This window comes from Heloderma suspectum, chromosome 2 (genome assembly GCF_057233095.1).
Source record: "Heloderma suspectum isolate Gila_16-S chromosome 2, 16-S_ref, whole genome shotgun sequence".
Classification (NCBI taxonomy): Eukaryota; Metazoa; Chordata; class Lepidosauria; order Squamata; family Helodermatidae; genus Heloderma; species Heloderma suspectum.
The window spans coordinates 337,607,615-337,634,093 of NC_139459.1; the positions used below are offsets into that span (position 1 = coordinate 337,607,615).

The window sequence follows — 26,479 nt, forward strand, 5'->3', positions numbered from 1 at the left end:
GGTCCCCTCTCCGTTGCGTTATAGGAGGTGAGTGTTTATCCTTCCAGTGTTGTAATATCAGTCTTTTAGCTGTCAGAAGGGCATGGAGAGTCCATTTACACTGACAATTTGTTAATTTCCATGAAGCAGGTAAATAATTTAAAAGAGCATGTACATTAGTTAATCTATATAAGAATACAGTAGTGTAAGGCTTATTACTTGAGATCTACCAGACCAGTTTTGCTCATTTTTGTTTTAAACTGAAGCTTCAGCAGTGTAGATGTGCAGAATATTTTGAAAGTCTGAAAAAATTCAACGCTCAAGCTTTAATAGCAATTAATTTCCTCTGCTCCAAACAGCCAAGGCAGCCCCTCTGCCCACAGGATGACAGACAGTCCTGCGCGGCCAATCAGTGTGGTGTGAAGGCGGGCCCTGAGCGCAGCCACACAGTTCGGCTGTCAATGCTAGCAGGGAGAGGGAGGGGGATGGAGGCGGCCAGTCAGGGCATGCAAGGGAGGGAGGGGGCCATGCCGCATGCAAATTTCAGAGGGGGGATTCACTATGCATGAGCCACATTTGCATTATTCATGAGCCCCTCTGTGGTGAGGAGACTGAGGGGCCAAAAAGTGGGAAGGGAGCTGGACTATTGGCGCCCATGGCGACATGGGCTTTATACTACCATTAAAGACTGTTCCAGTACAAACTTTTTCTGTGTAACAACCCAGAAAACCTGCATGGTAAATGCAAAGAAGTATTTGCAAACCCTGAGCCCACCTCCATGACAGCAGAATCTTTTGCATGGACCTGCATTTAGCATCTCCTCTAACATTTCGTAGAGGAAAAGAGGGACAGGCTCTGAACACCCCAATTTTCATACCAAGGATCAGCCTTCCCCAACCCGGCACCCTCCAGAGCTGTTGGACTACAACTCTTGTCACCCCCAGCCTGGCTGGAAATTATGGGAGTAATAGTCCAACATCTCTGGGGGTGCCCAGTGGTGCCCAGGGGGGGGCACCAGGGGGGGGCACCTGGGGGTGCCCAGTTTCTTTTTCCCTGCAAAAAGAAGAAGCTATTGGACATTGCCAAAACATATGTTTAAAAGAAGCATTAACTGTATTGCCCTGCCAGCAATTAGCTGAATTAGACAATCCCTTACTAAAGAGACTTTGCAGTGTTCAGTAGACACAAAGCAAAAGTTTTTGCTGAGTAAGGCGCAGCCTAAGATCCACAGATGAGAAAGGTATACACTAAAGCAGCAACCCACTGTTTAGGCATTTTTTTGTGGTGCCCACAGCATGGTCTCAAATTCCCAAATGCGCCCACGTGTCCAAAAAGATTGGGTACCCCTGCCTTAGCAGCTAGAGAAGTCACTGCAAGCAGTAAGTACCAGGCTAGCAGCAGTTGTGAGAATTCCTCCTAAATTTTACCTGGTAGAGCTTTTGATAGTAGAGGGATTTAAACAAACAAAACAAATTTTAAAGACTGCATAAAACTGGTAGCAGCCTGTCAGATCTTAGACAAGCTGTCCCTCAGCCCAGCTCAGAACATTTTAACTGGAGACGCCAACAATTGAATTTGGGACCTTTATACATGCAAAGCTGGTGCTCTGCCATTGATCTGTGGCTTCCCAACATGGATAGAAACATTGATTTTCTCATGATTATTTTTTATTTTTTTTAAAAAAAGAAAAACACAACACAACAACAACAACAAACGCACAATACACATACACTAAAATATCTCTTAAGATTGTAAGTTATCTACCTTTGGCTCCCCTTACACAATAAGTGCTTATTATTATTCTCTAGTTCTTATCCTAGTTGTATATCATACATTGAGTTCACAGACATTATCTCCTTTCTCCTAATTTTAACAATAACGAAAAAAAGAGAATCAACCATCTCAAAGTTCAAAATCCACATACATAGATATAATTTTTCTCTATTTCTTGTACAAATTCTGTAAAAGGTTTCCAATCTAATATAAATTTAATTGTTGACCCTTCTTTAATTATAGTAGTAAGTTTTGCCATCTCTGCCAGTTCCATCATTTTCATGATCCACTCGCTCACAGTTGGTCTTGTTTCATTCTTCCACTTTTGTGCATGCAATAACCTTGCAGCCGTTGTCATGTAGAGAAAGAGGGTTGCCCACTTCTCTTTAACATGTTTATCTGTTAGTCCCAAAAAAAAGTTTCTGGCTTTAGTTCTATAGTAGTCTTTAATATTCTTTGAGCTAAAGACTGTATTCATTTCCAAAATGTTTTAGCTTTTTTACAAGTCCACCATAAATGATAAAACGTTCCCTCTTGGTCTTCATATTTCCAACATAGAAACATTGATTTTCTTCGCCCCATTTAATAATTTTTGCTTTTCAAGCAGGCAGCGCAAATCTGTAGATCCCAACATCACAGAGTTAACAAATCAAAAAAATGTAGCTGCTTGAATGGCCAATTCGAAATGATCTGTATGTAATTGATCTATTTCATCTATCCATTCACCTCAATTATCCAGCATTTGGTCGCGCTCTACAAGCCTCTGATGTTGGCTGCGGTGATTCTTCCCCCGCCTTCCCAATACACTTCGCTTTTTCCATATCTGAGCTCCCATTTTCTCCCTTTTATGTTAGTTTCAGAAACAAGATCTGTTGCTTGAGCTTCTGTATTCATTGCTTCGTTTTTAATCTGCTCAGATAAAAAGGGTTTTCTTCTAATAGGCGATGAAGACTGGTAGTGGTGGACAGTTACTGATGGGATCCCACCCAGCTTGCACTAGTCTCCCCTTCCTTGGTGGAATCAAGAGGGCTATTCATGTACAAAGTCCCTAGAAATGGCCAATATACTACGTTTTGAGCGACTGTTAGATGATGATCCTGGGCATCTGTCTGGAGCTGGCTAATTGTTCAGACAGGAACCCTGTTGTACCTTTCTTGATGCCACATCTCTGGGTCACTGTTGGGTCTAGCCAGCCCTGCACAATGGGGAAACAGAGGGGTGCAGAAAGGGAGGTTTGTGCATATATGCAAGGAATATAGTCCCTACATAACTAGTTCTGTTGCAGTCTTCCATCCTGGGCTGGGGGGGAAAGAAGCCTCTCCCCCCCACCTTAGTATCTGCATAGTGGTGGGTAGGCTGTGCTGGAAGCAGAACTTGGCAGCATGGCTGGGTTGCCATGGCGTCTCCAGGGATACAATGCGGCGAGTATAATTAGATGTGATTGCCTGGTATCCCTGTGTTGTTCATTGTTGTGTATGTTGGGGAGGAGGGGCGGGTGCCACGTGGGGGACGGCCGGTGCTGGGGCCTGCCAGAGGGCAGTCAGATTGGGGCCTGCGGTCTCAAAAGCAAAGTGGGGGTTTGGATGTCCTCCAGCACAAGGAAGAAGTGCTCTTGTTCTAGAGTAGGGACTGGTAGGATGCAGGGAATATGGCCAGGCTAGAGTGGGCACTGCAGTAGTGGGAGGACATCCCTAGGGTCCTTTAGAACGGTTTTTGCCCCTGTCCTCAACCAGGGGTAACTTGGTAAATGGGATTAAATGAGTGTCTAGTTTTTCCAGGTTTACTGCTGGGTCTCAGTTTGCCTCCATTTGCACTGTAAGTTGGTAGTGGTGTCACTACTTATGGTAGACTTCCCCAACCTGGTGGCCTGCAGATGTTGTTGGACTCCAGCTCCCATCATTCCTGACCACTGGCCATGCTGGCTGGGACTGATAGGAGTTGGAGTCCAATAATATCTGGAGGGGCCACAACTTGCCCACCACAGCCCTAGAGGGAGAAGGATGGACCTTTAAAAGTAGGACCCATGTTGAAGGTTGGGGTTAAAGATGAGTCTTCTGTCTGAAAAACTTGAAGACTACAGCCCTAGGTGATACAATCAGGTGTTTTACAGCCTACTTGGTTACAGAAGATCCATAGTAAGGGGAATTAGAAGTCAAAACCTGTCTCTGCCTTCTTTGCAGAAGGCACAGCATAGAAATTGGGGAGCACAGATGTTACAGATGGGGGATGATTTTCTCTACTGGTGGACCCCTTCTTTAGAGGGAATTACTGATAGGCTGCCACCAGTCAGGCTGAACCTCCTGAGATATCCTATTCCAGCCTTTTAGACTTCAGCTGCCATCAGACCTAGCCAACCTGGCTAATGGTCAGGAATTCTGGGAGTTGTAGTCCAAAACATGTGGAGGGCACTGGGTTGGGGAAGGCTGGCCTGGTTTGTCTAGCTGCTTGAGGAGTTTTGGAGCCTTATTCCAAGCCCCCCCCCCCCCCTTCAGCCCAGCTCTAGTGGGAAAAAAGAGAAAGAAAGGTGTTTTGGACGTTCTTGCCCAAGGTCCAAAAGCACAGAATTTAACAAAACCTTGTGAAAATCCTAAGAACACATGTGGTAGCTTTGTATCTCTGCAGTCTTACACATGAAGAAGGGTTTTAGTGAGAAATTCTCTCTTTAAAAACAATCCAGCCAAATGTCCAAATATAAAAAGGAGTTTATTTGAAGGAAAAGAAAAAAAGGGCGGGGGGGGGGAGAACCAGGGAAGGCAATAATCATACACAGAGAATTCCAGATAAAACTAATGAAGCCATTCTCACTTAGCTAGTACATTTTTACCTGCTTAAGTAGGATCTTGGATTTCAGAGCATGTGCAGAGTTCATTGCAGAGAGGATAGTCTGAGAGAGAACATCTGGGCTTCAGATTAGATATTATTAGGAAGATGATGAGGAGTCCGCAACCTCTCGGTTTTATGGGAATATGAGTTCAGTAAAAGCCATCCCCTTATTGGAGACTGACTGTTGTTTTGTCCAATAGCGTCCAATTTCTGACATCAGTGGTCTACCCAGCAAATGCGAAAATTACTTACTGACTGGACCCACCTTTGTAAATACCATACACTTGAATGATAAAAGAGCTGACCAGTTCTAAATGGACAAACCATGGTGTGAATGAGCTTAAGTTTTGGGTGCATATCAGAGAAGAAAAAGTAAAATCTAGCCTACGAATGATGCCAATTTACAGATGCCCTAGGGGTCCTGGTGAGCTACATCAGAAGTAGGGGTATGTCACAAATATATTTTGCTAACTGAAGACAGCTGAACAGTAGACTTGGCTTTGCTTATAGGAAAACTTGGCTGGTAGAACAATAGGCTAGGGGGACCAAGACAGTTTTCCCATTGGAGGCTCTTGCATATGAATTATCCTAACAAAACCAATCAAAAGTTGGGGAATCCTCCAAGGTATTATCTTGTCCTCCTCTCCCTTATTTAGAATGTAGGGCAAGGCAAATTCATGTTTGTGCTGTGTAGAACAATATGCATCTGGGATGATTTGCTCATGTTGGGGAATGTCAATAAATGAGCAAACAGTAGACAGGAACAGAGATTTGCTATATGATGTCAGCCCTCTTAGCAATGGAGACAGCTTGGCCAATGGGCACAAATTTAACAGAAGATTATATTTAACTTGTATAATTTATATGCCTAATTCTATGTGGCAGGAACCCCAAACCAGACTCTGCCCAGGGCATCTTGTCTGGCACCAAAATGCTGAGGAAAAAACTTGAAGGATGCTCCTGTTGGTGGTCTGTGGTCTGGTCAACATACAAAGACTTTAAGGGAGGGGTGTCAAATTCAAATAGGTGGAGAGCCAAATTCCCTGACCAGCAGAATCCCAAAGGCTTCAACTATAATTTTTCTCTCCCAAATTTCTGTTCCATCTGAATTCAACACCAAACTCTTGCTCTGCTTCACTTAATGCTAACATTGGAAAAGACAAATAGTTTTAGTCTTTTGATGCATTCTCTATTTTTAAATATTCATAACATGAATGTGATTAAAAGCAATTATGTAAACATACATAATGCATTGCTGCAGCATGCAGCAGTCATGAGTGAGTGTATCCTGTTGTTTATGAAAGGCATCAGCTTCCCAGCCATAAGGTTGTTCAGTAACATCTATGGAATGCTTCCACAGTTTTGAGTGAGCCTCCTAAAAGGCTTGATAAGGCCCCTCTGCCTTAGGTTTGACACCCTTGCTTTGAGGTTTGGGTATCCTTAAATGTCTGCTTGTCAGGTTTTGAATCTCTCACAGTCATTCCTTAAGGGCCCTTTGATTTCTCCCACACTTTTCACCGTCATGTCCTGGGTTGATTAATGTCAGAAATAGCATTCTAGGCAACAGTGATTATTACTTGGCTGTGCCCTTTTTTAATAGCCTTGTTATTACACTGCCTGGTACCTGACACACATATGAACTATTTTTTACTTACTCTGCCCATCCCTATGACCAGTTCCTGTCCCCTCTCTGTTCCAGATGGTATCGTTTATGCTTTAGGTGGGATGGGCACAGACACGTCTCCACAAGCTCTGGTGCGGATGTATGAGCCGACCAAGGACCATTGGCAACCCCTGCCCTCTATGCCTACGCCCTGCTACGGGGCCTCCACTTTCATGCACGGGAACAAGATCTACGTGATGGGTAAGGAATAGGGCAGCAACATGTAGCTGATTAATCAGTCGGATTAATCAACTAAAAACATTTTGATGGACTGAAACAATTCCCACCCCCTATTAATTTGAGGAGAATGCAGGATTTTTCAGACTGTGTCCTAAAGATTACGCAACCCTATTCCTTTTGTGACTGGTCTGGCTGTGTTCACATACAGTCAAGAATTTAACCCTGTTTAGAGGGTTCTCTCTCTGTGGTTGTAATTGTGTAGAGGGGAAGAGTGGGGCTATCCCTTCTGTGGGGGGGGGCACACTTTTTCGGGGGGGGGGAATCTGTAAAGAGGAGCCTGATTTATGCACATAGGCTCCTCTCACATGATTGGGAACCCTCATCATACAGAGTTCCTAATCACAGGGGGAATTTACATCAGCCTTCCTCAACCTGGTGTCCTCCAGATGTGTGGGACTGCAACTCCCATCATTCCCAGGAGTTGCACATCTGGTGAGCCACCAGGTTGGGAAAGGCTGGCTGACACGCCACAGCAGCCTCTCCCCTTTATAGACATTCCTTCCAACATTGGGGAGGGGGCGATGGTGGGGGGGGGCACCAGCCCTGCTCTTCCCCCTCCACACACTTCCCATTATGCAGAGGGCATGCCTGACTAGGCCTTTGGAGGTGGTTAATTCAAAGCCCTTTATTCTGAGTTAACAGCCCCTGTATTTTTGAACAAGGAACCTCAGTATGTGTTAGCCACACACCCTTGCTTGATGGTCTAGGGCCATTCACAGGTCACCATGTTCCTCTATGGAATTGTGAGCCCCATCCATCACTAATGACAAGCTTGCCAGCATTTATAGGCTCACTAATCTTGAGATGTACACAGCCAGGCCAGTCAAGGGCCTTTGATTCTTTCAGAGTTGGATCTCCTCACTTGGAACTCGCTACAGCCTTAGGGTCATGGGGAAAAACAAACAAACCTGGAGCGGAAGTGAGTTCAGTGGCTTTTGACTAATTTACATGAGTTCTTATCCCAAGACATCTTATTTGCCCTCAAGCTCTGTCCTGTCTCAAATATTTTAATCTCTGGATAGTCCTGGCTCAGGAACATGGGGTTTGGGAACCTAAGAGCTAAACTACATGCCAAGTTGATTACGCAAAGTGCAGCCGATCTTCACCCTTTTATCTCGAGGCAAACATGCCTGATCCAGATCAGGACCGCTGTGCTCGGGTAGGTGGGGCTTAAACTTCCCACCCAGCCATTTTTCCCCCTAAATCTCCCCCCTCCCCCCAGCCCCACCACACGTGGGGCCAAGAAAAACCTCCATTGGTGCCACTGAAGAGTTTCTTCCCCTTTTTTAGCTCCTGCTTTGGAGGGTGAATTTAGCGGTGGTGGGGAGAAGTGGTTACATGGGTAGGTTTAAACCTCCCCTATCCACGTGGGGTGGTCCAGATTGGGGGGCCATGTGCGGACTTTGTGGTTTAAAAAAAAGAATCAAAGAATCATAGAATAGTAGGGCTGGAAGGGGCCTACAAGGCCGTCAAGTCCAACCCCCTGCTCAGTGCAGAAATCCAAGTCAGAAGACGTGAGAATCAGTTGTAGGCACTTAACATAGCATGTGGTTTAGCCCGAAGTCCTCAGTTCTTTCTCTCTGCCCCTGAATCCTCAGCCAGTCTGCCTTTCCACCTTTTGAACCAAGGAGAGCAGGTGAGCTCTGATCTTGGTATCTCCTCTTTCCACAGGAGGAAGGCAAGGCAAACTGCCCGTCACGGCCTTTGAAGCGTTTGATCTGGAAGTGAGGAGCTGGACCCGCTACCCCAGTGTGCCCAGCCGGCGTGCCTTTGCCAGCTGTGCCATGGTGGATGGCTGCTTCTTCAGCCTGGGAGGACTGCAGCAGCCAGGCCCCCACAACTTCTATTCCCGGCCCCACTTTGTCAACACCGTGGAGATGTTTGACTTGGAGGAGGGTAAGATGGAGTTGCGTGGAGGAATTGGGAGCCCTGAGATTAACTAACGATTGCTCCTGCTGAATAGGATGGATGGTTAAAGAACAGACCTAGGCAGGCATTCCTAGGGCTTAAACCAGGGGTGCAGAACCTCTTTCAACCTGAGGACTGGATTCCATTTTAGAGCAGCTCTTGGAGGCCATATTCCAGTGGTCGGCAGAGCTGAAGGCAAAAGGGGCAGGGCTACGTATATTAAAATACCAGCATATTTTAGCTTAAAGCTCTAACTACCAGTAACTAAGTCTTAGGAGAGCCATTTTAGCTGTATAGAATGGCAGGTCGGGGGAGGACTGGGCTTCCCATTATGGGCTTCCCATTGGGGCAGCTGGTTGGTCACTGTGTTATCAGAATGCTGGATGAGATGGACTCTTCATCTGTTCCAGCATGGCTCTTTTTATGTTCTTTCTCCCCCCCCCCCCCCGCCCTCTCCCATTCAGGCTCCTGGAGTCGGCTGAGCCGTGCCATCCGCATGAGAGACAAGAGGGCTGACTTTGTCGCTGGCCACCTGGGTGGACGTGTTGTAGCAGCAGGGGGCCTTGGTAAGTGTTGCAGATCTGGGACATCTTGCTCTTGAGATGTGGTGATGATAGAGATGCACAAAATGTTGTTCTATAGTGGGGAATATTTTGGATTTGTCTGAGGTCTTGTTGGCTGAAACCTAACTTCTTAAAGCAAAGAACCTCACACAATCCCTCTCAAGTGTGTCACCCACGCTTTATCTGCCAGAGACATTTCTGGCTAAGCCTGATTTTTTTAAGCTGTTCCTTTTTACTTTGTTCATTGCCTGGTTCTTTCTCTCTGTGTTCCTATTCTGGATTAGCCAGCAGCAGCTTCTGTAGACTATTGTGGCATGTGCCCTAACAACAGGCAAAGCAGGACAGGGAGTGTCTTTGCTCAGCTGCTTTTCCCATCCCAGTCTGACATAGGAAGCAGCAGTTTTAAAAGGGAAAGAGCCATAGCTTAGTGGTAGAGCATGTTTTGTGCATTTAAGAGCTCCATTTCAGTCCCTGGCAGTCCCATTTTGAGAATCCCCAATAGCAGGGTTGCTGGGAAGGACTTTGTTTGAGATCCTGGAGAACTGTTGCCCTTTGGAGTTGATGAGTAAGGCTAGATGGAAGAGTAGTCTTGATTCTGTACACTTAGGAAGCAATCCTATCTAGATAGGCGGCCGCCTCTGAACTCGGAGGCGACTGCCAATCCAGGACAGTGCAGGAGAAGCACGGAGGGGATCATTCCCTCCGCGTTTCTCCTGCCCTGCGTTTTTGGCTAGACAGCCAATTGTGGCTGTCTAGCTGCAGGAAGACGGAGCAGGGAAGGAGGCTGCTGTACAACACATAGGATGTGTCGTACAGGCAGTTATACGTCCCCTGCCCCGGCCCTTTCCGGCCGCTCCGCACTCCTCTTGCGAGTGCAGAGGACAGGGCTGTTCTGTGCTGCCTCTGAGGCAGTGCGGAAGTGGTGGGAGGTCTGTTCTCTGGGAACCGACCTTGGAGCATGGGCTTCAAGGACGGTTCCTGTAAAACAACATACCCTACAGCCGTCTAGCTGCTATCTTGCAGCCATAGGATTGCTCCCTGATTGATTGATTGCATTTATCTCCCACCTTTTTTCCTCTTGCAAGGAACCCAAGGTGGTGTACATTATCCTCCTCTCTATTTTATCCTTACAACAGCAACCCTGTGAGGTAGGCTGGGCTGAGAGTCTGCGACGGGCCCAAAGTCACCCAGTAAGCTTCCATGGCCAAGTGGGGACTAGAACCTGGATCTCCTGGCACCCAGTCCAACACTCTCACTGCTACTCCACTTCTTTACCCTTTCTAGAAGGATTTACCCTTTCTAGAACATATGTAATCAAGACTTTGTCTTGCTAGATCAGCCTTCTCCACCTGGTGCATAGCTGGCTGGAGGATTATGGGAGTTGTAGTCCAACACATGTGGAGGACACCAGCTTAGGGAAGGCTGTGCTTGATATCAGCCCAATGCTCCATCTCCCATAAGAAGCCCACAATTCTGGAGAACAATGGAGATAGCTGCCCTGTTGGTTGGCCCAACATCTGGCAATCAGAGGGGTATGTTACTGAACACAGAGGCGAGCATGGTTTATGGCCTTCTCACACAACTACTTTGGCATGCCCAAGATTCAGGTACTTTTCCCAGGGCTACCATTTGCCCAGTGATATGTTAGATTACTGCAATGCACTCTACGTGGGGTTGTCTTCAAAAACAGTTCAGATGCTGCAGCTCATGCAAAATACAGTGGCCAGATTGATAACGGGGACCAGAAGGTCCAGACATATAAGACTGACTCTGGCCCGCTTGCACTGGCTGCCTATATGCTTCCAAAATCAATTGAAGGTGCTGGTTTTAACCTATAAAACCTTACATGGCTTGGGACCGCAATACCCGATGGCACGCTTCTCCCGAAATGAACCTACCCGTAAACTACGCTCAGAACCTAAGGTCCTCCTCCAAGTGCATCCTCCAAGGGAATCTCAGAAGGCAGCAATGAGGGAGAGAGCCTTCTCAGTGGTGGCCCCCCATCTGTGGAACAAGCTCCCCAATGAGGTTCGCCTGGCACCAACATTATTATCTTTTCAGCACCAGGTTAAGACTTATCTCTTTCCCCAGGCATTTGGCAGCACATGATGAGTTTTAATCAGTCCTAGATGTGTCTTTAGTTATGACTGACCGTTCAACGTTGTTTTTAGTTGTATGTTGTTTATGTATATTCTCTGTGTGCTTTTATGTAAACAGCTTTTCAACTTTTAATATTGTATTTAATGTTTTAACTTCTGTAAACCACCCAGAGAGCTTCGGCCAGTGGCGGTATAGAAATGTAATAGATGATGATGATGATGTGAACAGGCCTCTAAGTTACCCCTAAACACAGGTTAATTGACTTTTTGTACATGGAATCAAAGTGGGGTAGAAGGTAGTTATTTTCAGCTCTTTCTATATATGCCAGGAGCACTTAGACTGAAACTACGTCACATAGCAAACATGGGATTATCTCTGGATACAAATTCCATAGGAAAGACAGAGACATAGGAACATAGGACACTGCCTTATACTGAGTCAGACCATGGGTTCATAGAATCATAGAACAGTAGGGTTGGAAGGGACCTATTAGATCATTGAGTCCAACCCCCTGCTCAATGCAGGAATCCAAGGCAAAGCATCCCTGACAGGTGGCTGCCCAGCTTCATCTTGAATGCCTCCAGCATGGGAGAGCCCACCACCTAACTAGGTAGTTGGTTCCATTGTCATATTGCTCTAACAGGAAGTTTTTCCTGATGTTCAGTTGGAATCTGGCTTCCTGTCACTTGAGCCCATTATTCCATGTCCTGCATTCTGGGATGGTCAAGAAGAGATCCTGGCTTTTCTCTCTGTGACAACCTTTCAAGTACTTGAAGAGCACTATGATATCTCCCCTCAGTCTTCTCAAGGCTAAACATGCCCAGTTCTTTCAGTCTCTCTTCATAGGGCTTTGTTTCCAGTCCCCTGAGCATCTTTGTTGCCCTCCTCTGAACCCTCTCCAGCTTGTCTGCATCCTTCTTAAAGTGTGGTGCCCAGAACTGGACACAGTACTCCAAATGAGGCCTAACCAGTGCTGAGTAGAGGGGAACTAGTACTTCATGGGATTTGGAAGCTATGTTTCAATGATTGCAGCCCAAAATTGCATTTGCCTTTTTTTGCAGCCTCATCACTTCGTTGGCTCATATTCAGCTTGTGATCGACAACAATTCCAAGATCCTTCTTGCTTGTAGTGTTGTTGAGCCAAGTATCCCCCATCTTGTAACTGTGCATCTGGTTTCTTTTTCCTAGGTGCGGAACTCGGCATGTATCCCTATTAAATTTCATTCTGTTGTTTTCAGCCCAGCGTTCCAGTCTGTGAAGATCACTTTGAATTTCGTTTCTGTCTTCCAAAGTATTAGCTATCCCACCCAATTTTGTGTCATCTGCAAATTTGATCAGCATTGTCTGCACCTCCTCCTCCAAGTCATTAATAAAAATGTTGAAGAGCACTGGGCCCAGGACTGAGCTCTGTGGTACCCCGCTCATTACCTTTCCTAGTTTGAGAAGATCCCATTGATAAGCACTCTTTGAGTCCGATTCTGTAGCCAACTGTGGATCCACCTGATCATTGTTTCATCTAGCCCACTTTGAGCTAGTTTGTTCATCAGGATATCATGGGGCACTTTGTCGAAAGCTTTGCTGAAGTCGAGCTATATCAGGTCTACAGCATTCTCACAGTCCACAAGGGAGGCTACCTGATCAAAAAATGAGATTAGATTCATCTGGCAGGATTTGTTCTTGACAAATCCATGTTGACTTTGAGTAATCACTGCATTGTTTTCAAGGTGCTTCCAGATGGATTGCTTTATCATCTGCTCCAGAATTTTCTCAGGGATTGATGTCAGACTGACTGGTCTGTAGTTCCCAGGTTCCTCCTTTTTACCCTTTTTTAAGATAGGGACAACATTTGCCCTCCTCCGGTCATCTGGCACTTCCCCCGTCCTCCAGGATTTCTCAAAGAGAATAGGCAGCGGTTCTGAGAGTTCTTCTGCCAGTTCATTTATTACTCTAGGATGCAGTTCATCTGGCCTTGGAGATTTGAACTCATTCAAAGTAATTAGGTGTTTCTTGACCATATGCCTATTGATCTCAAGCTGCAATCCTGCCCCTTCAGCCTGTACTTCGTCTTTGCCAGGGGGTCATAGACCCTCTTTTGGGAGAAGACTGAGCTGAAGTAGGAATTGAGCACTTCAGCCTTCTCTTTGTCATCTCTTATCATTTTGCCATCCTTATTTAATAGCTGAACCACCATTTCTTTCCTCTGTCTTTTACTATGCATGTAGCTGAAGCATCCTTTTTGTTGTTTTTAGCATCCCTCGCTAACCTCAGCTCATTCTCAGCTTTAGCTTTCCTGATGCCATCCCTGCAATTCTGTGCTACCTGCCTGTACTCTTCCTTTGTTGCTTGGCCTTCTTTCCACTTCCTATATGTGTCCTTTTTTGTTTTCAGGTCATCCCTAAGCTTTTTGTGAAGCCACATTGGCTTCTTCTGTTGTCTTCCACCTTTTCTTCTTGTTGGAATTGTTTGTAATTGTGCCATGAGAATTTCCTTTTTTTAAAACTCCCACCCATCTTGGACTCCTTTTCTCGTTACCGTCGCTTGCCATGGGACCTTACTGATCATTGTTCTGAGTTTATTAAAATCAGCTGTCCTAAAAACGCATTTGGCTACACTCGGCTTTTGCTTCCCTTAGAACCAAGAACTCAAGTACAACATGGTCGCTTTCCCCCAGAGTTGCTGTAACTGCTACTTTATCCACTAAGTCATCTCTGTTGGTTAGGATCAAGTCAGGGACGGCCGATCCTCTAGTTCCTTCCTTCACTTTATTGTTGGCACTGACTGGCAGCAGCTCTCCAGGGTTTCAGGCAGGAGTTTTTCCAGCCCTACTTGGATTGAACTGTGGACCTTCTGCATGCAAAATCTGCTATCCAGTGAGCCACAGCCCTTCCCCTAAAGGGAAGGGATGTGGGGCTTGGCATTACAGGGATAGAAGAAACAGACGCTTAATCCTCTGCAACCTCTTCTTAGCCTCTTTTTCTTTTGCTGGGGAACCATAAAGAAGTTTGATGGGGGAGAAAAACAACCTGTGGAGGAGAATGGCAGCAGGTGGGAGTAAACCTTACAAATATCTATGGCCACCTTCATATTAGGCTGCAAAGACATTGCTGCATAATGCCTAGCTGCAGCCTTAACATGGATTTGGCACCCATTAAGACACGTTCATCCTCCTGTCGTACTTGCATTCTCAGTAGTGAAAGGTTAGAGCTAGAGGGCAGATTCTCATCCATGCTGGTGGCTGTGAGCATAGAGCCAGGAATGTAAATTATCCAAGGTGACTTAATCTGGAGGGGGGAAAAGGGATCTGGAATATGTGTCTTGCCATATGCTATCAGGGGAGGGCCTGGATTAGTGGTAGAGCACACGCCTTGCAGAAAGAAGGTTCCAGGTTCAATTCCTGGCATCTCCAATTAACAGATCTCAAGCATCAGGGCTGCGAAAGACCTTTCTCTACTTAAGGCGCAGGGGAGCTGCTGCGGATCAGAGTAGACAGGAGTGGGCAAGATGGATTAAAGAGTGTGACTCTGTATAATACTGCTTCATATGTATACGTTGTGTTAATTCTCCAAGACAATTCATCTTGAATGAAAGGCTCAGAAGTATATATGACTGCAGAAGTAAGCCCACAAATAAGCGAAGGGGCAGGAGGAGAGAATCTAGCTTCTTTACCACACTTTAACTTATCTTTTGAGCAATCAGGAGGATTAGTATGGTAGGTAATATCTCCTCCATGCTAAGCCATCTTGAAGCCATGCTCTGAAATGTGGTATACTTAATCCATTTGGAATGTTATTTCCTTTTTATTGATTTTCAATTTTAAAAAACCCATAATCTTGTGAACATTTTCTGGAGAAGGGCATATGGGGGGATTGATTGTACATCTTGCAGGAGAATAAGGGTGACTTGATCAAATGTTTACGATTTTCCTTGACTAATTAAAGTGAGATGAAGCTGCACCTTATTTAGGGAGTCCTTTCTGAAGATTGTTTAGCATGAGTAAGATATTTTTAATGCACATTTTTATTGTCCTTTTCTCCACAGATTAGTAACAGAGGTGATAGCAATTTTGATCTGTCTTTTTTGCCGTCTCACACAGGCTATTATGTGTAGGATGATTCTAGCTTGCTTTAGGGACTGAGCAGAACCACTTGGTAGTATTTTTGTGTGAACTATGCAATTCTTTTTTAAAAAAACCAATTTTATGAACATCTCAAGTGACTTGAGTATACATATTAGCCAACCTTTGCCTTGCTTGCGTCCTGGAGCATGCAATATCTCTACCTGTTAGCACTACCTAGGGTCATAGGTCACAGAATAGTAGGGTTGGAAGGGGCCTATAAGACCATCAAGTCCAACCCCCTGCTCAATGCAGGAATCCAAGTCAAAGCATCCCTGACAGACAGCTGTCCAGCCTCATCTTGAATGCCTCCAGTGTTGGAGAGCCAACCACCTCCCTAGGTCATTGGTTCCATTGTCGTATTGCTCTAACAGTCAGGAAGTTTTTCCTGATGTTCAGCTGGAATCTGGCTTCCTGTCACTTGATCCCATTATTCTGTGTCCTGCTCTCTGGGATGAGTGAGAAGAGATCCTGGCCTTCCTCTCTGTGACAACCTTTAAAGTACTTGAAGAGTGCTATCATATCTCCCCTCAGTCTTCTCAAGGCTAAACCTGCTCCTCTCTTTGTTGGTGCCTTTAGCTGGGTGCAGCTGATTTATATCCTGATCCTTTGTCAAGCCTACTATGTAGATTCCTGCTGCAGAGTTTGACAGTGGTATATCGAGCTAGCTGTTGCAGTTATGGATGGCGATGTTCCTTCCTTTTGCACTGAATTGGTAAATCTTTCCTCTGCTCTCCTTGGCACTGATGTTGCAGTCCTCCCATGTCCTCTTCCTGCCATGTACTACTAAAGCAGTAAAGGTCTCCCAAGTATAGGTAAGCTTTGCCTGTCATTTTCACAATGGAAATATCTGCTGTGGAATACTCAAAGGTCTACATTTTTTCCTACATATAGCTGGGACTAAGCATTGTTGGAGGATTGCCGGTAGTAGTCTCTGCCCTCTACAGAAAATAAAGCCAAACTTTGTCTTTCTGTCCAGTTTTCCTGCCTTTCTTTAAAAACCGCACTAGATGTCCTAACAAAATACAAACATAAAATACAAGGAATAAAAGTTAAAATTAATAAATCTGGAAAGGTCATCTTCGGAATGGGAGTCAGAGGCAAGGATTCTCTGAAAATGTGCAATCTGTCTCTGTTGGCACTGGGTCACTGACTGTCATACAGACCCTGTTATTGTAGTTAGTAGTGCCAGGGGTGCTGGCAAAGTGGTCTGTGGTGAGAAAGTGTGCCAGGATCTGCCTGTACTGTTTCTGGCTTGAGTTTGAGCTCTGAGTCTCTGGCTTTCATAAACATCACATTGGCCTGTAAATGAAACCCTTCGTTACTACAGCAGGGTGTGCCATGTAGTAGTTCTTCTTGGGAGATGTTTGGCTTGAAGTGTGGCTTAGCTGTACTGTTCTTTTGCCATTAATACAACAGACATTCCTGAGGCCTCTACTGTGTGGTATTACAGGTGCTGACACACACCAGCAGAGTCTGGCTGTGCTGGGACAACCGCTGTTTGGCTTATGGATCTGTATTTCTCTTCTTTTCCAGGGAACCAGTCAAGTCCTCTGGGATCGGTGGAAGGATTTAACCTGGCAAGGAAGAAGTGGGAGCCCTTGCCCTCCATGCCCACTGGCCGCTGTTCCTGTTCCAGTTTGGAGGCTGCCCACCTGCTCTTTGTGATTGGAGGAGTAGCCCAGGGTCCCAGCAGTGCAGTGGAGGCCCTGCGCCTCCAGGAAGAGGTCTGAGTGATGCTGTTTTGAGGATGATTTCCTGCTAACACCAGCCAAGAGGACTTAAAGTGCCTGACACTGGGGACAGGATGCGCCGACAAGAAAGCAGGGAGGAGGAGAACACATACTTCATCACTAACATGATGGCTTGCAGCAGCTCTCTTTCCTTTCACTGTTGTCCAAATGACTCGCTTCATCTTCACAAAGCATAGAGCAGCTCAAGAGTCTGGAGCAGTCATGTCCTGTAGGCAGGGCAAGGGGTCAAGCCCTTGAGCAGCTCCCTCTTGCTGGAGCAAGGTAGGCTCAATGGAGCAGGCTTTCAGTCCCGGAGCAGGAACAGAAGGCCCTGCAGTGCAGCCACAGTTTCTTCATTACGCACAGCCTTCCAACTCCAAATGGACATAGTAAGACTGTGGGCTGGGCTGGCTCAGGTCGAAGTGGTAATGTGATTGCTATCCCCAAACCCAAACTCTCAATTCACCTCCCTTTCCCTTTTGTTATCTCTCCCACTGTTGAACTTTTAGACTGTAATCTCTTCAGGGCACAGACCTCTTTCTCTCATGCACTGTCTTTTTGCTTATGCTACTCTGTAAACTGCCATGTACGTTGATGACACTATATTAATAACCAACTCACATTTACAGCTCCGCTGTAAAGCTGCCAAGAAAATGCTGAACGATGGCATGGCAAATGTAAGTTGAGTCTGGGAGATGAATTTGCGGTTAAGCAATCACACACCACCCGGGACACAGCACTGCCCACATTCTTGCCATGCCTGTTGGACTTGCCATGCCTGATGGCACGAGGTTTCCTCAGCAGACCCTGGGAAGAAGTGAAGGAAGGCGCTACCAAGCGGAGCAGGTACTCCAGTTTCTTCTTTGAGCTGTCGTTGCTGTCCTTGCGCTGATGTCTCTTATTCTGCACAGTTGAGTTGACTGTAGAAAGGCTGGGTGTAGCCATGGCGCCCTGTGGTGTGTTCCTAACGCGGTCTGGTCTCATGTAGCACATAAGGTGCCCTCTAGCTCAGTGCCTAGGAGGTGATGTAGCACCTCATGCCAATAAAACAAGTGGAATTCTTTTTCCTGGCTTTTTGTCTCATTCAGTTTGGGTCCTATGCCGAGATCCACTCAATTTTCTTAGCAGTATCATATTCTCCCTGTTCTATCTCTGCATTTAACTCTCAGCTGCTGCCTGCAGGCAGCCATTGAAAGATCAATTGCTAGCAGGTGGTCAGCCACTATCATAGTTGAGACAGTGCATGCCCATCATTGGCAAAAAAAAACAGCCTGCCCTCATCAAAAGGGTAAGTGGTTAGATCTGGGTTAGTCAAAAGGTGAATGCATTGGGCTAACAGTGTGGAGGGGGCACACACACAAGCCCCACCGTCAACATCTCCATGTGAACCAATTCCACTACTGACCCTCACACTTTCAGCTGAGTGTGCTTAAAACCTCCCTGTGATTCAAGCCCCTGCTTATCGGGATAGCCAATCGCAGGGAGGATTCTATGTGTATTCAGATGAACACACTTAGAACCCCCCTTCAAACCTTTGCACTGAATGCAGAAAGGTCAGAAATGAAGCCAGTGCATGCTGGGATGTTGGGGCCAGGGCTTGTGTGCAAGTCCTTGTCTTGCCCTCTTCCCACTTTAAGTCCATATGTATTCACCTCACTGCATGAACAAGGTTAAAGATAATGCCATATTCAGTAGATTCAGCCCAACTGAATATGGGAACTAGAAGCTGAAATTATGGACTCTTTTTGGAAACAGGGAAAACCACAAAACAGAACAGAAATAGAAAGTAATCCAAGGAGGCAGCAATGCCAGGCTAGAACTAAATGGAAAGTGACCTGTTGTTCAGACAAGAGCTAGATGGTGACTTGGAACTATTTATAGGTCAATTTCCAGGTCAACCAGGCAGGAGCAGTATCACCACTTGACATACCCAGGCAATGCTGGGGTCCATAGGCGACAGAGATGCCAGCTGAGGCCAACCCCAACTATGATGTCTGCCGAGCCACCAGTACAGGTCTCCTGTGGTTGCAGCCACAACCATCATAGTTTTCCCAAAGCTTCCAGTTTTCCTGGAAGTTCTGTCATTCCACAATGCTCTGGGTATAAAAAAAAATAGCTGTGACTACAAAAACATGGTGGCATCATTTTTTATTTTTATCTACAGTGCTATGGAATGACAACTTCAAGACACTGTGTTTTTGAAAAACTAAGATGGTGGGTGCAACTATGGCCCCCAGGGTCCTTTGGCCAGCACCCTACCAAGAACCTCTTCAACCCTGAGGCAGGTCCTAAAACTAGGATTCTGATAACGGGCTTCTTCACATTTTCACTTAGGACTAATCAGTTTTGGCTCCCAGGTGAGCCCTGTCTTTGGCAGCCAAGCCCTGTTACGGTCACAGTGTGGTAACTGCCCTGGGGTGGGGATGGGAAGTTGTGATTTCACAGCCACTATTCAAGAGTAACCCTTGACACTTGTGCAGCTATAGGCAATTACGTTCCAGGAAGCTGTCCAGATTGCAATGGCCCTGTGAGATGAGGAGAAAAAACCTCTGTGTTTACGCACATCGCTGCTGAATAGTACAAATAAAAGGATGCTTCCAAGACAAACAGAAGCCCTTCCCTGAGGAAAGATATTGGGATCCTCCACAACAGTCAAAAACAGGGCATTTGTTCGGTTATAAGTAGATTGTGTGGAACAGCGTGTGTTCCTCCAAGAGTTGTCACTGACCTGCATCCTGTAATTACTTGTTTGTCCTCCATCAATATGATGACTGGCTTGGATAATTTTATTTGTATTAACCTTTCCAGAGTAAGTTGCTCGAGGCAGTTCACAAACAATATCCCATGGATCCATGAGCTCCATGATAATGTCATAAACATATGCATTACAAACCTGCTTTGTAGCATCTCTCCCACTTCTAATTTCCAGCCACAACATTTAGTGCAGGAGAGGGGAATCCACATGCTTCCCTCTGAACCCACCCATACACACCTTTCACACCTGCCACCTCACCTAAATGCTTCCCTTATCCTGCTCCACCATCAACTCTTTATCCTTACTTTAAAAATGCATACATTCAGTGGCAAAGTAATGATGATATTTGCAGGCAGAAAGACAGGTTGCTTACCTATAACTGAAGTTCTTTGAGTGGTCAACTGTGCATTCACACATATAGGCTCTGTGCCTGCGTGGAGCCTTGATTCGGGAAACTTGTATAGCTGAGACATTGTGGCGGGAACCCTCCCCCACCGTCCTAGTGTGCATGTCCTTAGCGGGTTCCCACCTGTTCCCTCAGTTCCCAGGAGACTGCCTTTTGTGGTCCAGTCGGAACTGAGTGAAACACCTAGGTATCAATGACCTGCATAGTCTCGACAATAAAGTGGGGACAGTGGGCAGATTGTGGGAATGTACAGATGACTACTCGAAGAACTTCAGTTACAAGTAAGCAACCTGCCTTTCTTCTTTGTGGTCCCTGTGCATCACGCATATGGGCGATTACCAAGCTTACTCATCAGGTGGTGGGTTAGTGTCTCACTGTAAAACCGCTGACAGGACCGATTGTCCAAAGGAGCAGTCCGCCCTAGCCCAGACATCAAGATGGTAGTGCCGAATAAATGTGGATGGTCTTGACCATCACAGCCTTACAGAGGTCCAGCAAGGCCACTCTTTTTCCAGTGTGCGCCCTCACCTGTCCTGCTAACTCATAAATGCGTTTAATAGTCTGCACCACCCAAGATACAAAATGTTGGGATGACACGGGGAGTCCTTTTCTGTTGCCTTCATAGCACACAAATAGGCAAGGATACTGACATAAAGATTCCATCTGAACTTTTTAGAACTTTAGCACTTTACGAACAGCAAAAATATGCAGTTTAGACTCTATCGGCATGCCAGGAGTGGCGAAGAAAGTAGGAAGGACTGCATCCTGATTTAGGTGGAATTCAGATATTACCTTAGGCAGAGGCAATATCTGGACAAAGTACCATTTTATGTGGTGGAAAACCATATAGCGAGGATCAACCTGAAGGGCACAAAGCTCTCCTGAGCACTGGGCCGAGGTTATTGCCACCAGAAGTGCCACCTTCCATGAAAGCAGATGCAAATCCACTTTGGCCAGAAGTTAGAATGGTCCTTTAGTGAGAACATGCAGCACCACTGTCAAACTCAATTGCAGCACTGAGTTCCTCACAGGGGGTGCAAGATTCCTAACTCCACGTAGAAATTGTCATACTACAGAGTGAGAAAAAATGGAAAAACTGTCAACTGATGAGTGTGATGCCAAGAGAGCAGCCAAGTAGACTTGAAGAGATGAGTACTTAAGTCCCCTCTTGTGAAGCGATGCCAGAAACTGAAGAATCTGGTATGGAACAGTCAACTGGGTCAAAGTGCTTCTCATCCACAAAAGCAGAAAACTTTGCCCATTTCCATGCACATGACTTTCGAGTGCCTGGCTTCCTGGCCACGTCAAGGATAGCCTGGATGGATGGAGGCTAACTCAATGGGCCTGAAGTTCCATCCTCCATGCCGTGAGGCGTAAGGTGAGTAGGTCTGGCTGTCAGATTCAACACTGGTCTGGAGAGAGAAGGTTCAGCCCATCTGCCATCCAGTGGAGCTTTTTAGGGTTGTCTGGAGCCTTTTACATTCTGGCCCTAAGGACACTATGGAACCACCTGAGGCCCGCTGTAATGCACTGGCTAGGCACTTCCAAAATAAAATTTCTTGCATCCACCAGGACTTAGACTCAAGTGTTACTGCAGGTGAATCTGGTGAGGTATCCAGAGCACAGTCTTGTCCAGTTTTCTTGCATGAGTTTCACTTGGTACAACTCAAGGACATGGACAAGGTGCTTGGACAGGTTCATGCAACCACTACCATATTGGATCCTTGCCGCTAGGGAGGGAACAGCCGGTTGGGCTGGGGAGGTAATTAATGCCTCCTTGTGAGAGGGAGTGGTCCTGGGCCACCTGAAAGAGGCAGTGGTGAGACCACTCCTGAAGGAATCCTCCCTAGACCTGGAAAACTTTAATAATTGTTATTCATTTAGGCAGGTTGCAAATATCCCATTCCTGGGTAAGATCCTTGAGCAACTGGTTGCCAACCACCTCCAGGCACTCTTGGATGAGACTGATTATCTGGATCCATTTCAATCGGGGTTCAGGCCAGGGTTTTGCACAGAAACAGCCTTGGTCACCCTGTATGCTGACCTGTGTTGGAAGAAAGACAGGGGGAGTGTGACCCTGTTGATTTTCCTTGATCTCTTGGCAGCTTTCGATACCATTGACCATGGTATCCTTCTGCGACGGTTCTCTGGGCTGGGAGTGGGAGGCACTGCATTGCAGTGCTTTCGCTCCTACTTGGAGGGTTGGCTCCATAAGGTGGTGCTTGGGGAACACTGCTCAGCCCTGCGGATTCTCCAGCATGGGGTTCCACAGGGGTCAGTTTTGTCCCCCATGCTATTCAACATCTACATGAAATGGTTGAGTGTGGTCATCTGGAGTTTTGGAGTGCATTGTCATCAGTATGCTGATGACACGCAGCAGTATTTCTCTTTTTCATCTTCTTCAGGTAAGGCTGTGGATGTGCTGAATCAGTGCCTGCTGAATCCAGCGACAATGGACTGGATGAGGGCTAATAAACTGAAGCTCAATCCAGACAAGGCTGAGATGCTGTTGCTGGGTGGTTCTGCTGACCAGATGGAAGGTGTTCAACCTGTTCTGGATGGGGTTGCACTCCTCCTGAAGGAGCAGGTCCATAGCTTGGGGGTCCTCCTGGAACCGTCTTCATCACTTTAGCCTCAGGTGGTGTCAGTGGCACAGACTGCCTTCTACCAACATTGGTTGGTGGCCCAGCTATCCACCTATCTGGACAGGGATAACCTGGCTTCAGTTGTCTATGCTCTGGTAACTTCCAGGTTAGATTACTGCAATGTGCTCTCTGTGGGGCTGCCTTTGAAGATGGTTTGGAAGCTGCAGCTCATGCAAAATGCAGGGGCCAGATTGATAATGGGGACCAGAAGGTCTGAACATATAAGACCGTCTCTGCCCCACTTGCCCTGGATGCCTATATGCTTCTGAGCTCAATTCAAGGTGCTGGTCTTAACCTATAAAGCCCTACATGGCTTGGGACCGCAATATCTGATGGCACCACTCTTCCGAAATGAACCTACCCGTACACTACGTTCAGAATCTAAGGTCCTCCTCCGAGTGCCTCCTCCAGAGGAAGCTTGAAAGGCAGCAACGAGGGAGAGGGCCTTCTCAATGGTGGCCCCCTCATCTATGGAACAAGCTCCCTGATGAGGTCTACCTGGTGCCAACATTATTATCTTTTCAGCACCAGGTTAAGACCTATCTCTTTCCCCAGGCATTTGACAGCACATGATGAGTTTTAATCGGTCCTGGATGTGTCTTTAGTTATGACTGACAGTTCAACGTTGTTTTTAGTTATATGTTGCTTGTGTATATTGTCTGTGTGCTTTTATGTAACTGGATTTTCAACTTTTAATATTGAATTTAATGTTTTAACTTCTGTAAACTGCCCGGAGAGCTTCGGCTATGGGGTGGTATAGAAATGCTAATGCTAATAATAATAATTAATAATAAAAAATCAGTATCAAGGGAATATCAAGGTATTCCTCCTTGGATGGGTGGAGAAGCAGAGTGAAACATGGCTGCCTTGGCCGCCAAGGGGTGATCAGAATACAGTCCATGTGAGCTCATTCTACCTTTACTACTACCCACATCAGGAGTAAAAATGGCAGGAATAGATATAAAAGCTGTACTGTACACCTGTGGGTGAACATGTCCCTGAGAGATGCATCCCCCCTACACAGTTGGCTGCAGAAATTCATGCATGCAACATTCTCCTCTCCAAACAGGTCTAGAAATGGAGTGCCCCAGTGGCAAAAAACCATCTCCCAAATACTTGGGTTCAACTGCCACTTCGTAAATGTTGACCCTGTGGTGAGGGAGGTATGGAGACTGGTTGCACCAGCGGGGTAATTGTAGGGGCTCTCAACTTCATCACCACAGGAGGATCTGTGCCCTTTGGTACCCGGTGTTGAGAAAAAGGTGGAACTGAGTTTCTCGATACCAACAGTGGTGGAGGAGGCAAGAAGCATTCCCCTTCTGGCAGTCGGGATAACAGTGCTGATAGTGCGGGGCTGTATCGGGACGATGGCACCCCCGGACACTCATAGCACTCATAAAGATCCTCTCGGGTCTGACAATGGCGCCAATCATCCCAAGCATACTGTCGCCTCGGTGGCAGTGACTACTCCGACCACCAGTCCCAATTCAACTGGGGGGATCTTGAACAGTCCCGAAGATCACAGTATTGACAGTCGCTGTCCGTTCTGTCTCAATGACAATAATCAGATAGAACAGAGTCTGGGGACCAATCTCAACAGTGATTGATGCCAGTCAGAGAACAAGTTGGGACGTCTCGACGCTCAAGATCTCTAGCAGGTGTGGAATCTCTTCTCACCTTCTGATGTGGAGGCCACTGGTATCGATTCCATGGTTGGTACCAACGGCTCGATCTGTACTGGGATTGGAGATTCAGCATTGGTGGTGGTGTAGGAATGTGCCAAGGCACTTCAGATGGAGACTCGTTCAATTTTTTGGAATCCTTTTTCTTTTGGACATCAGACAGCTTAGAAGTCCGTACCTTTTTCAATAGCTTCTTAGCCATGGTGATCGCCAGGGAATGCCCTGGAGTAGGGGGATATGAGTGGGGTGTGATTAGAGACAGAGTCAAAGGTGACTTAGGCGCCGTTGGTTGCACCTCCATCGACACGCTGGGCTCCTTAGTGGGAGGTTGAGCCAAAGTTATCGGAGCTTTGGGTGATTCTACCACTTCCAATACTTGCTTCCACAAGGCTGCTCTCAGTCTATCTGCTCAATTCCTACGAGCTTGCTTGGTGAATGATTGGCAGCGTGGACAAGATTCTACAATATGTCCTTCACCCAAGCAAAACAAGTGAAGGGAGTGCCCATCTGTTGATGGGAGCTTTCTGTTACAGTGCATGCACTTTCTAAACGGAGTCTTTAGGGCCATATGCCCTATCGCGCAGGGCGATCTCAGAGATTGCAAAAGAAACAACAAATAAATAAAGACTATTATAAAGACTGAAAAACAACATAAGAGGTAGATAAAGATAGAATAAAACCTTCAGTGGTACAAATTCAGGAAACGAACAAGAGAAGTCCTTCACGAGGCTGCCACAATGCCAGTTGACGAAGAACTGAGGGAATAGGCAGGAACCCACTAAGGATATGCACTCTAGGACAGTGGGGGAGGGTTCCCACCAAAATGCCTCAGCTATACAAGTTTCCCAAATTGAAGCTCTGCGTAGGCCCATATGAACACTGCACAGAGACCACAAAGAAGAATTAAGCAAGTTGAATACATCTGTACAACTCTTAATTGGCAAAGCAGCCTAGTTGCAGAAACCAAGATTTTCATGACAAAAATGCACTCTTTCTTGCAGAATTGTTTTGGGGGGAGGAATATAAAACCTACAGGGCCTCTTCCATTGTCATACATGACAGATGTTCCGCAGTCCAGCAAGATTTTATTTTTTTCCATTTTTAACCTCATACAAAGGAGCATTTAACTTCCCTCTGTCAGATGCAGAGGAAATATCAGATGTGTGGTCAACAATTGTGCCAGCGCAAACAGTCAGAGACCGTCAGTCGGGGTGGCTTGTGAGGTATAGGACGCCCATAAGAGGGTCCTGGAGCAAGGGCTTCTGCAGTCGTGCTGGCATCTGTTGCACTGGGCTCATTGGAGGTGGGAGTGGTGGTCTCAGGTTCCTTGGGTTCGGGCTCTATGACCACCTCCTGCTGTTTGAGTACACTGAGGCTGGGTTCACGCAAATAGTAGCTCCTGTATGTGCGCTGGTAGGTGGTGCTGGGTGTGCGTTGGAGGGGCTGCCCTTGCAAGTTGCTATGGCAAACTAACACTTGAGGGACCTTGTCTCTGGAGCGGAAGTCAGACTGGTAGCTTGAGATGAGGGGCCTCTCACGTTGTAACTGTTCCTTCAGGGGGATCCAGTCAATTAAGTTATGGGTGTTAGGAAGGCTCCCCTCTATTCTCCTCCTTCCTAAGCCCTGCCATGAAACAATGAGCAGAAACTGTTCATATTTTCGCTGCAAAAGAACCATCTAACAAATCATTTTTAATTATAGAGCAAGAAAAGACCATAAGGTTACCAAGGGTGAAGCCAGATGTAAAAAAATTAGAGCAGTGGGGGCCATTGGAAAGTGCTCTCATCATATTTAGTAGAAACTAGCGATGCGTGAACTACCCTGGGTTCAATTTGGTATTGGACTCAGCTATTCCACCCCCACCCCCAATTGGAAAGTAGCTGGGGAGTGTTCTGAACCCAATTCTGAATTCAAAAATCCCCATAACAGCATTGAGAATGTGGTGGGGGGTTTTAAGCCCCCCCCCCACTCCTACCAACCTAGCTCCTACCCACCTACCTGGGCTGGTGGCAGCAATTTCAACAGCAAAACTGGCAGGGAGAGAATTCTGTGGAGGACTCCCAGCTTCCCTTTCTCCTTGACACCTGGGGAACTG

At 46.4% G+C, this 26,479-nt stretch overlaps 2 protein-coding genes across 2 annotated transcripts in view; one reads left to right on the top strand and one right to left on the bottom strand.

Moving 5' to 3' along the window:
• Nucleotides 1-18,025, top strand: part of KLHDC8B (kelch domain containing 8B) — a 42,130-nt gene extending 24,105 nt beyond the window's left edge. Inside the window, exons 3-6 of the mRNA XM_084840578.1 lie at nt 6,275-6,439; nt 8,150-8,374; nt 8,851-8,952; nt 16,700-18,025. Of these exons, the coding sequence (XP_084696704.1) occupies nt 6,275-6,439; nt 8,150-8,374; nt 8,851-8,952; nt 16,700-16,896 (689 nt within the window). The 3' untranslated portion in view covers nt 16,897-18,025. The remainder of the gene's footprint in view (nt 1-6,274; nt 6,440-8,149; nt 8,375-8,850; nt 8,953-16,699) is intronic.
• The window catches only part of CIMIP7 (ciliary microtubule inner protein 7), a 58,251-nt gene continuing 33,400 nt past the window's right edge, over nt 1,629-26,479 (bottom strand). The window contains exon 4 of the mRNA XM_084840580.1: nt 1,629-26,007. Coding sequence (XP_084696706.1) covers nt 25,552-26,007 — 456 coding nt within the window. The 3' untranslated portion in view covers nt 1,629-25,551. The remainder of the gene's footprint in view (nt 26,008-26,479) is intronic.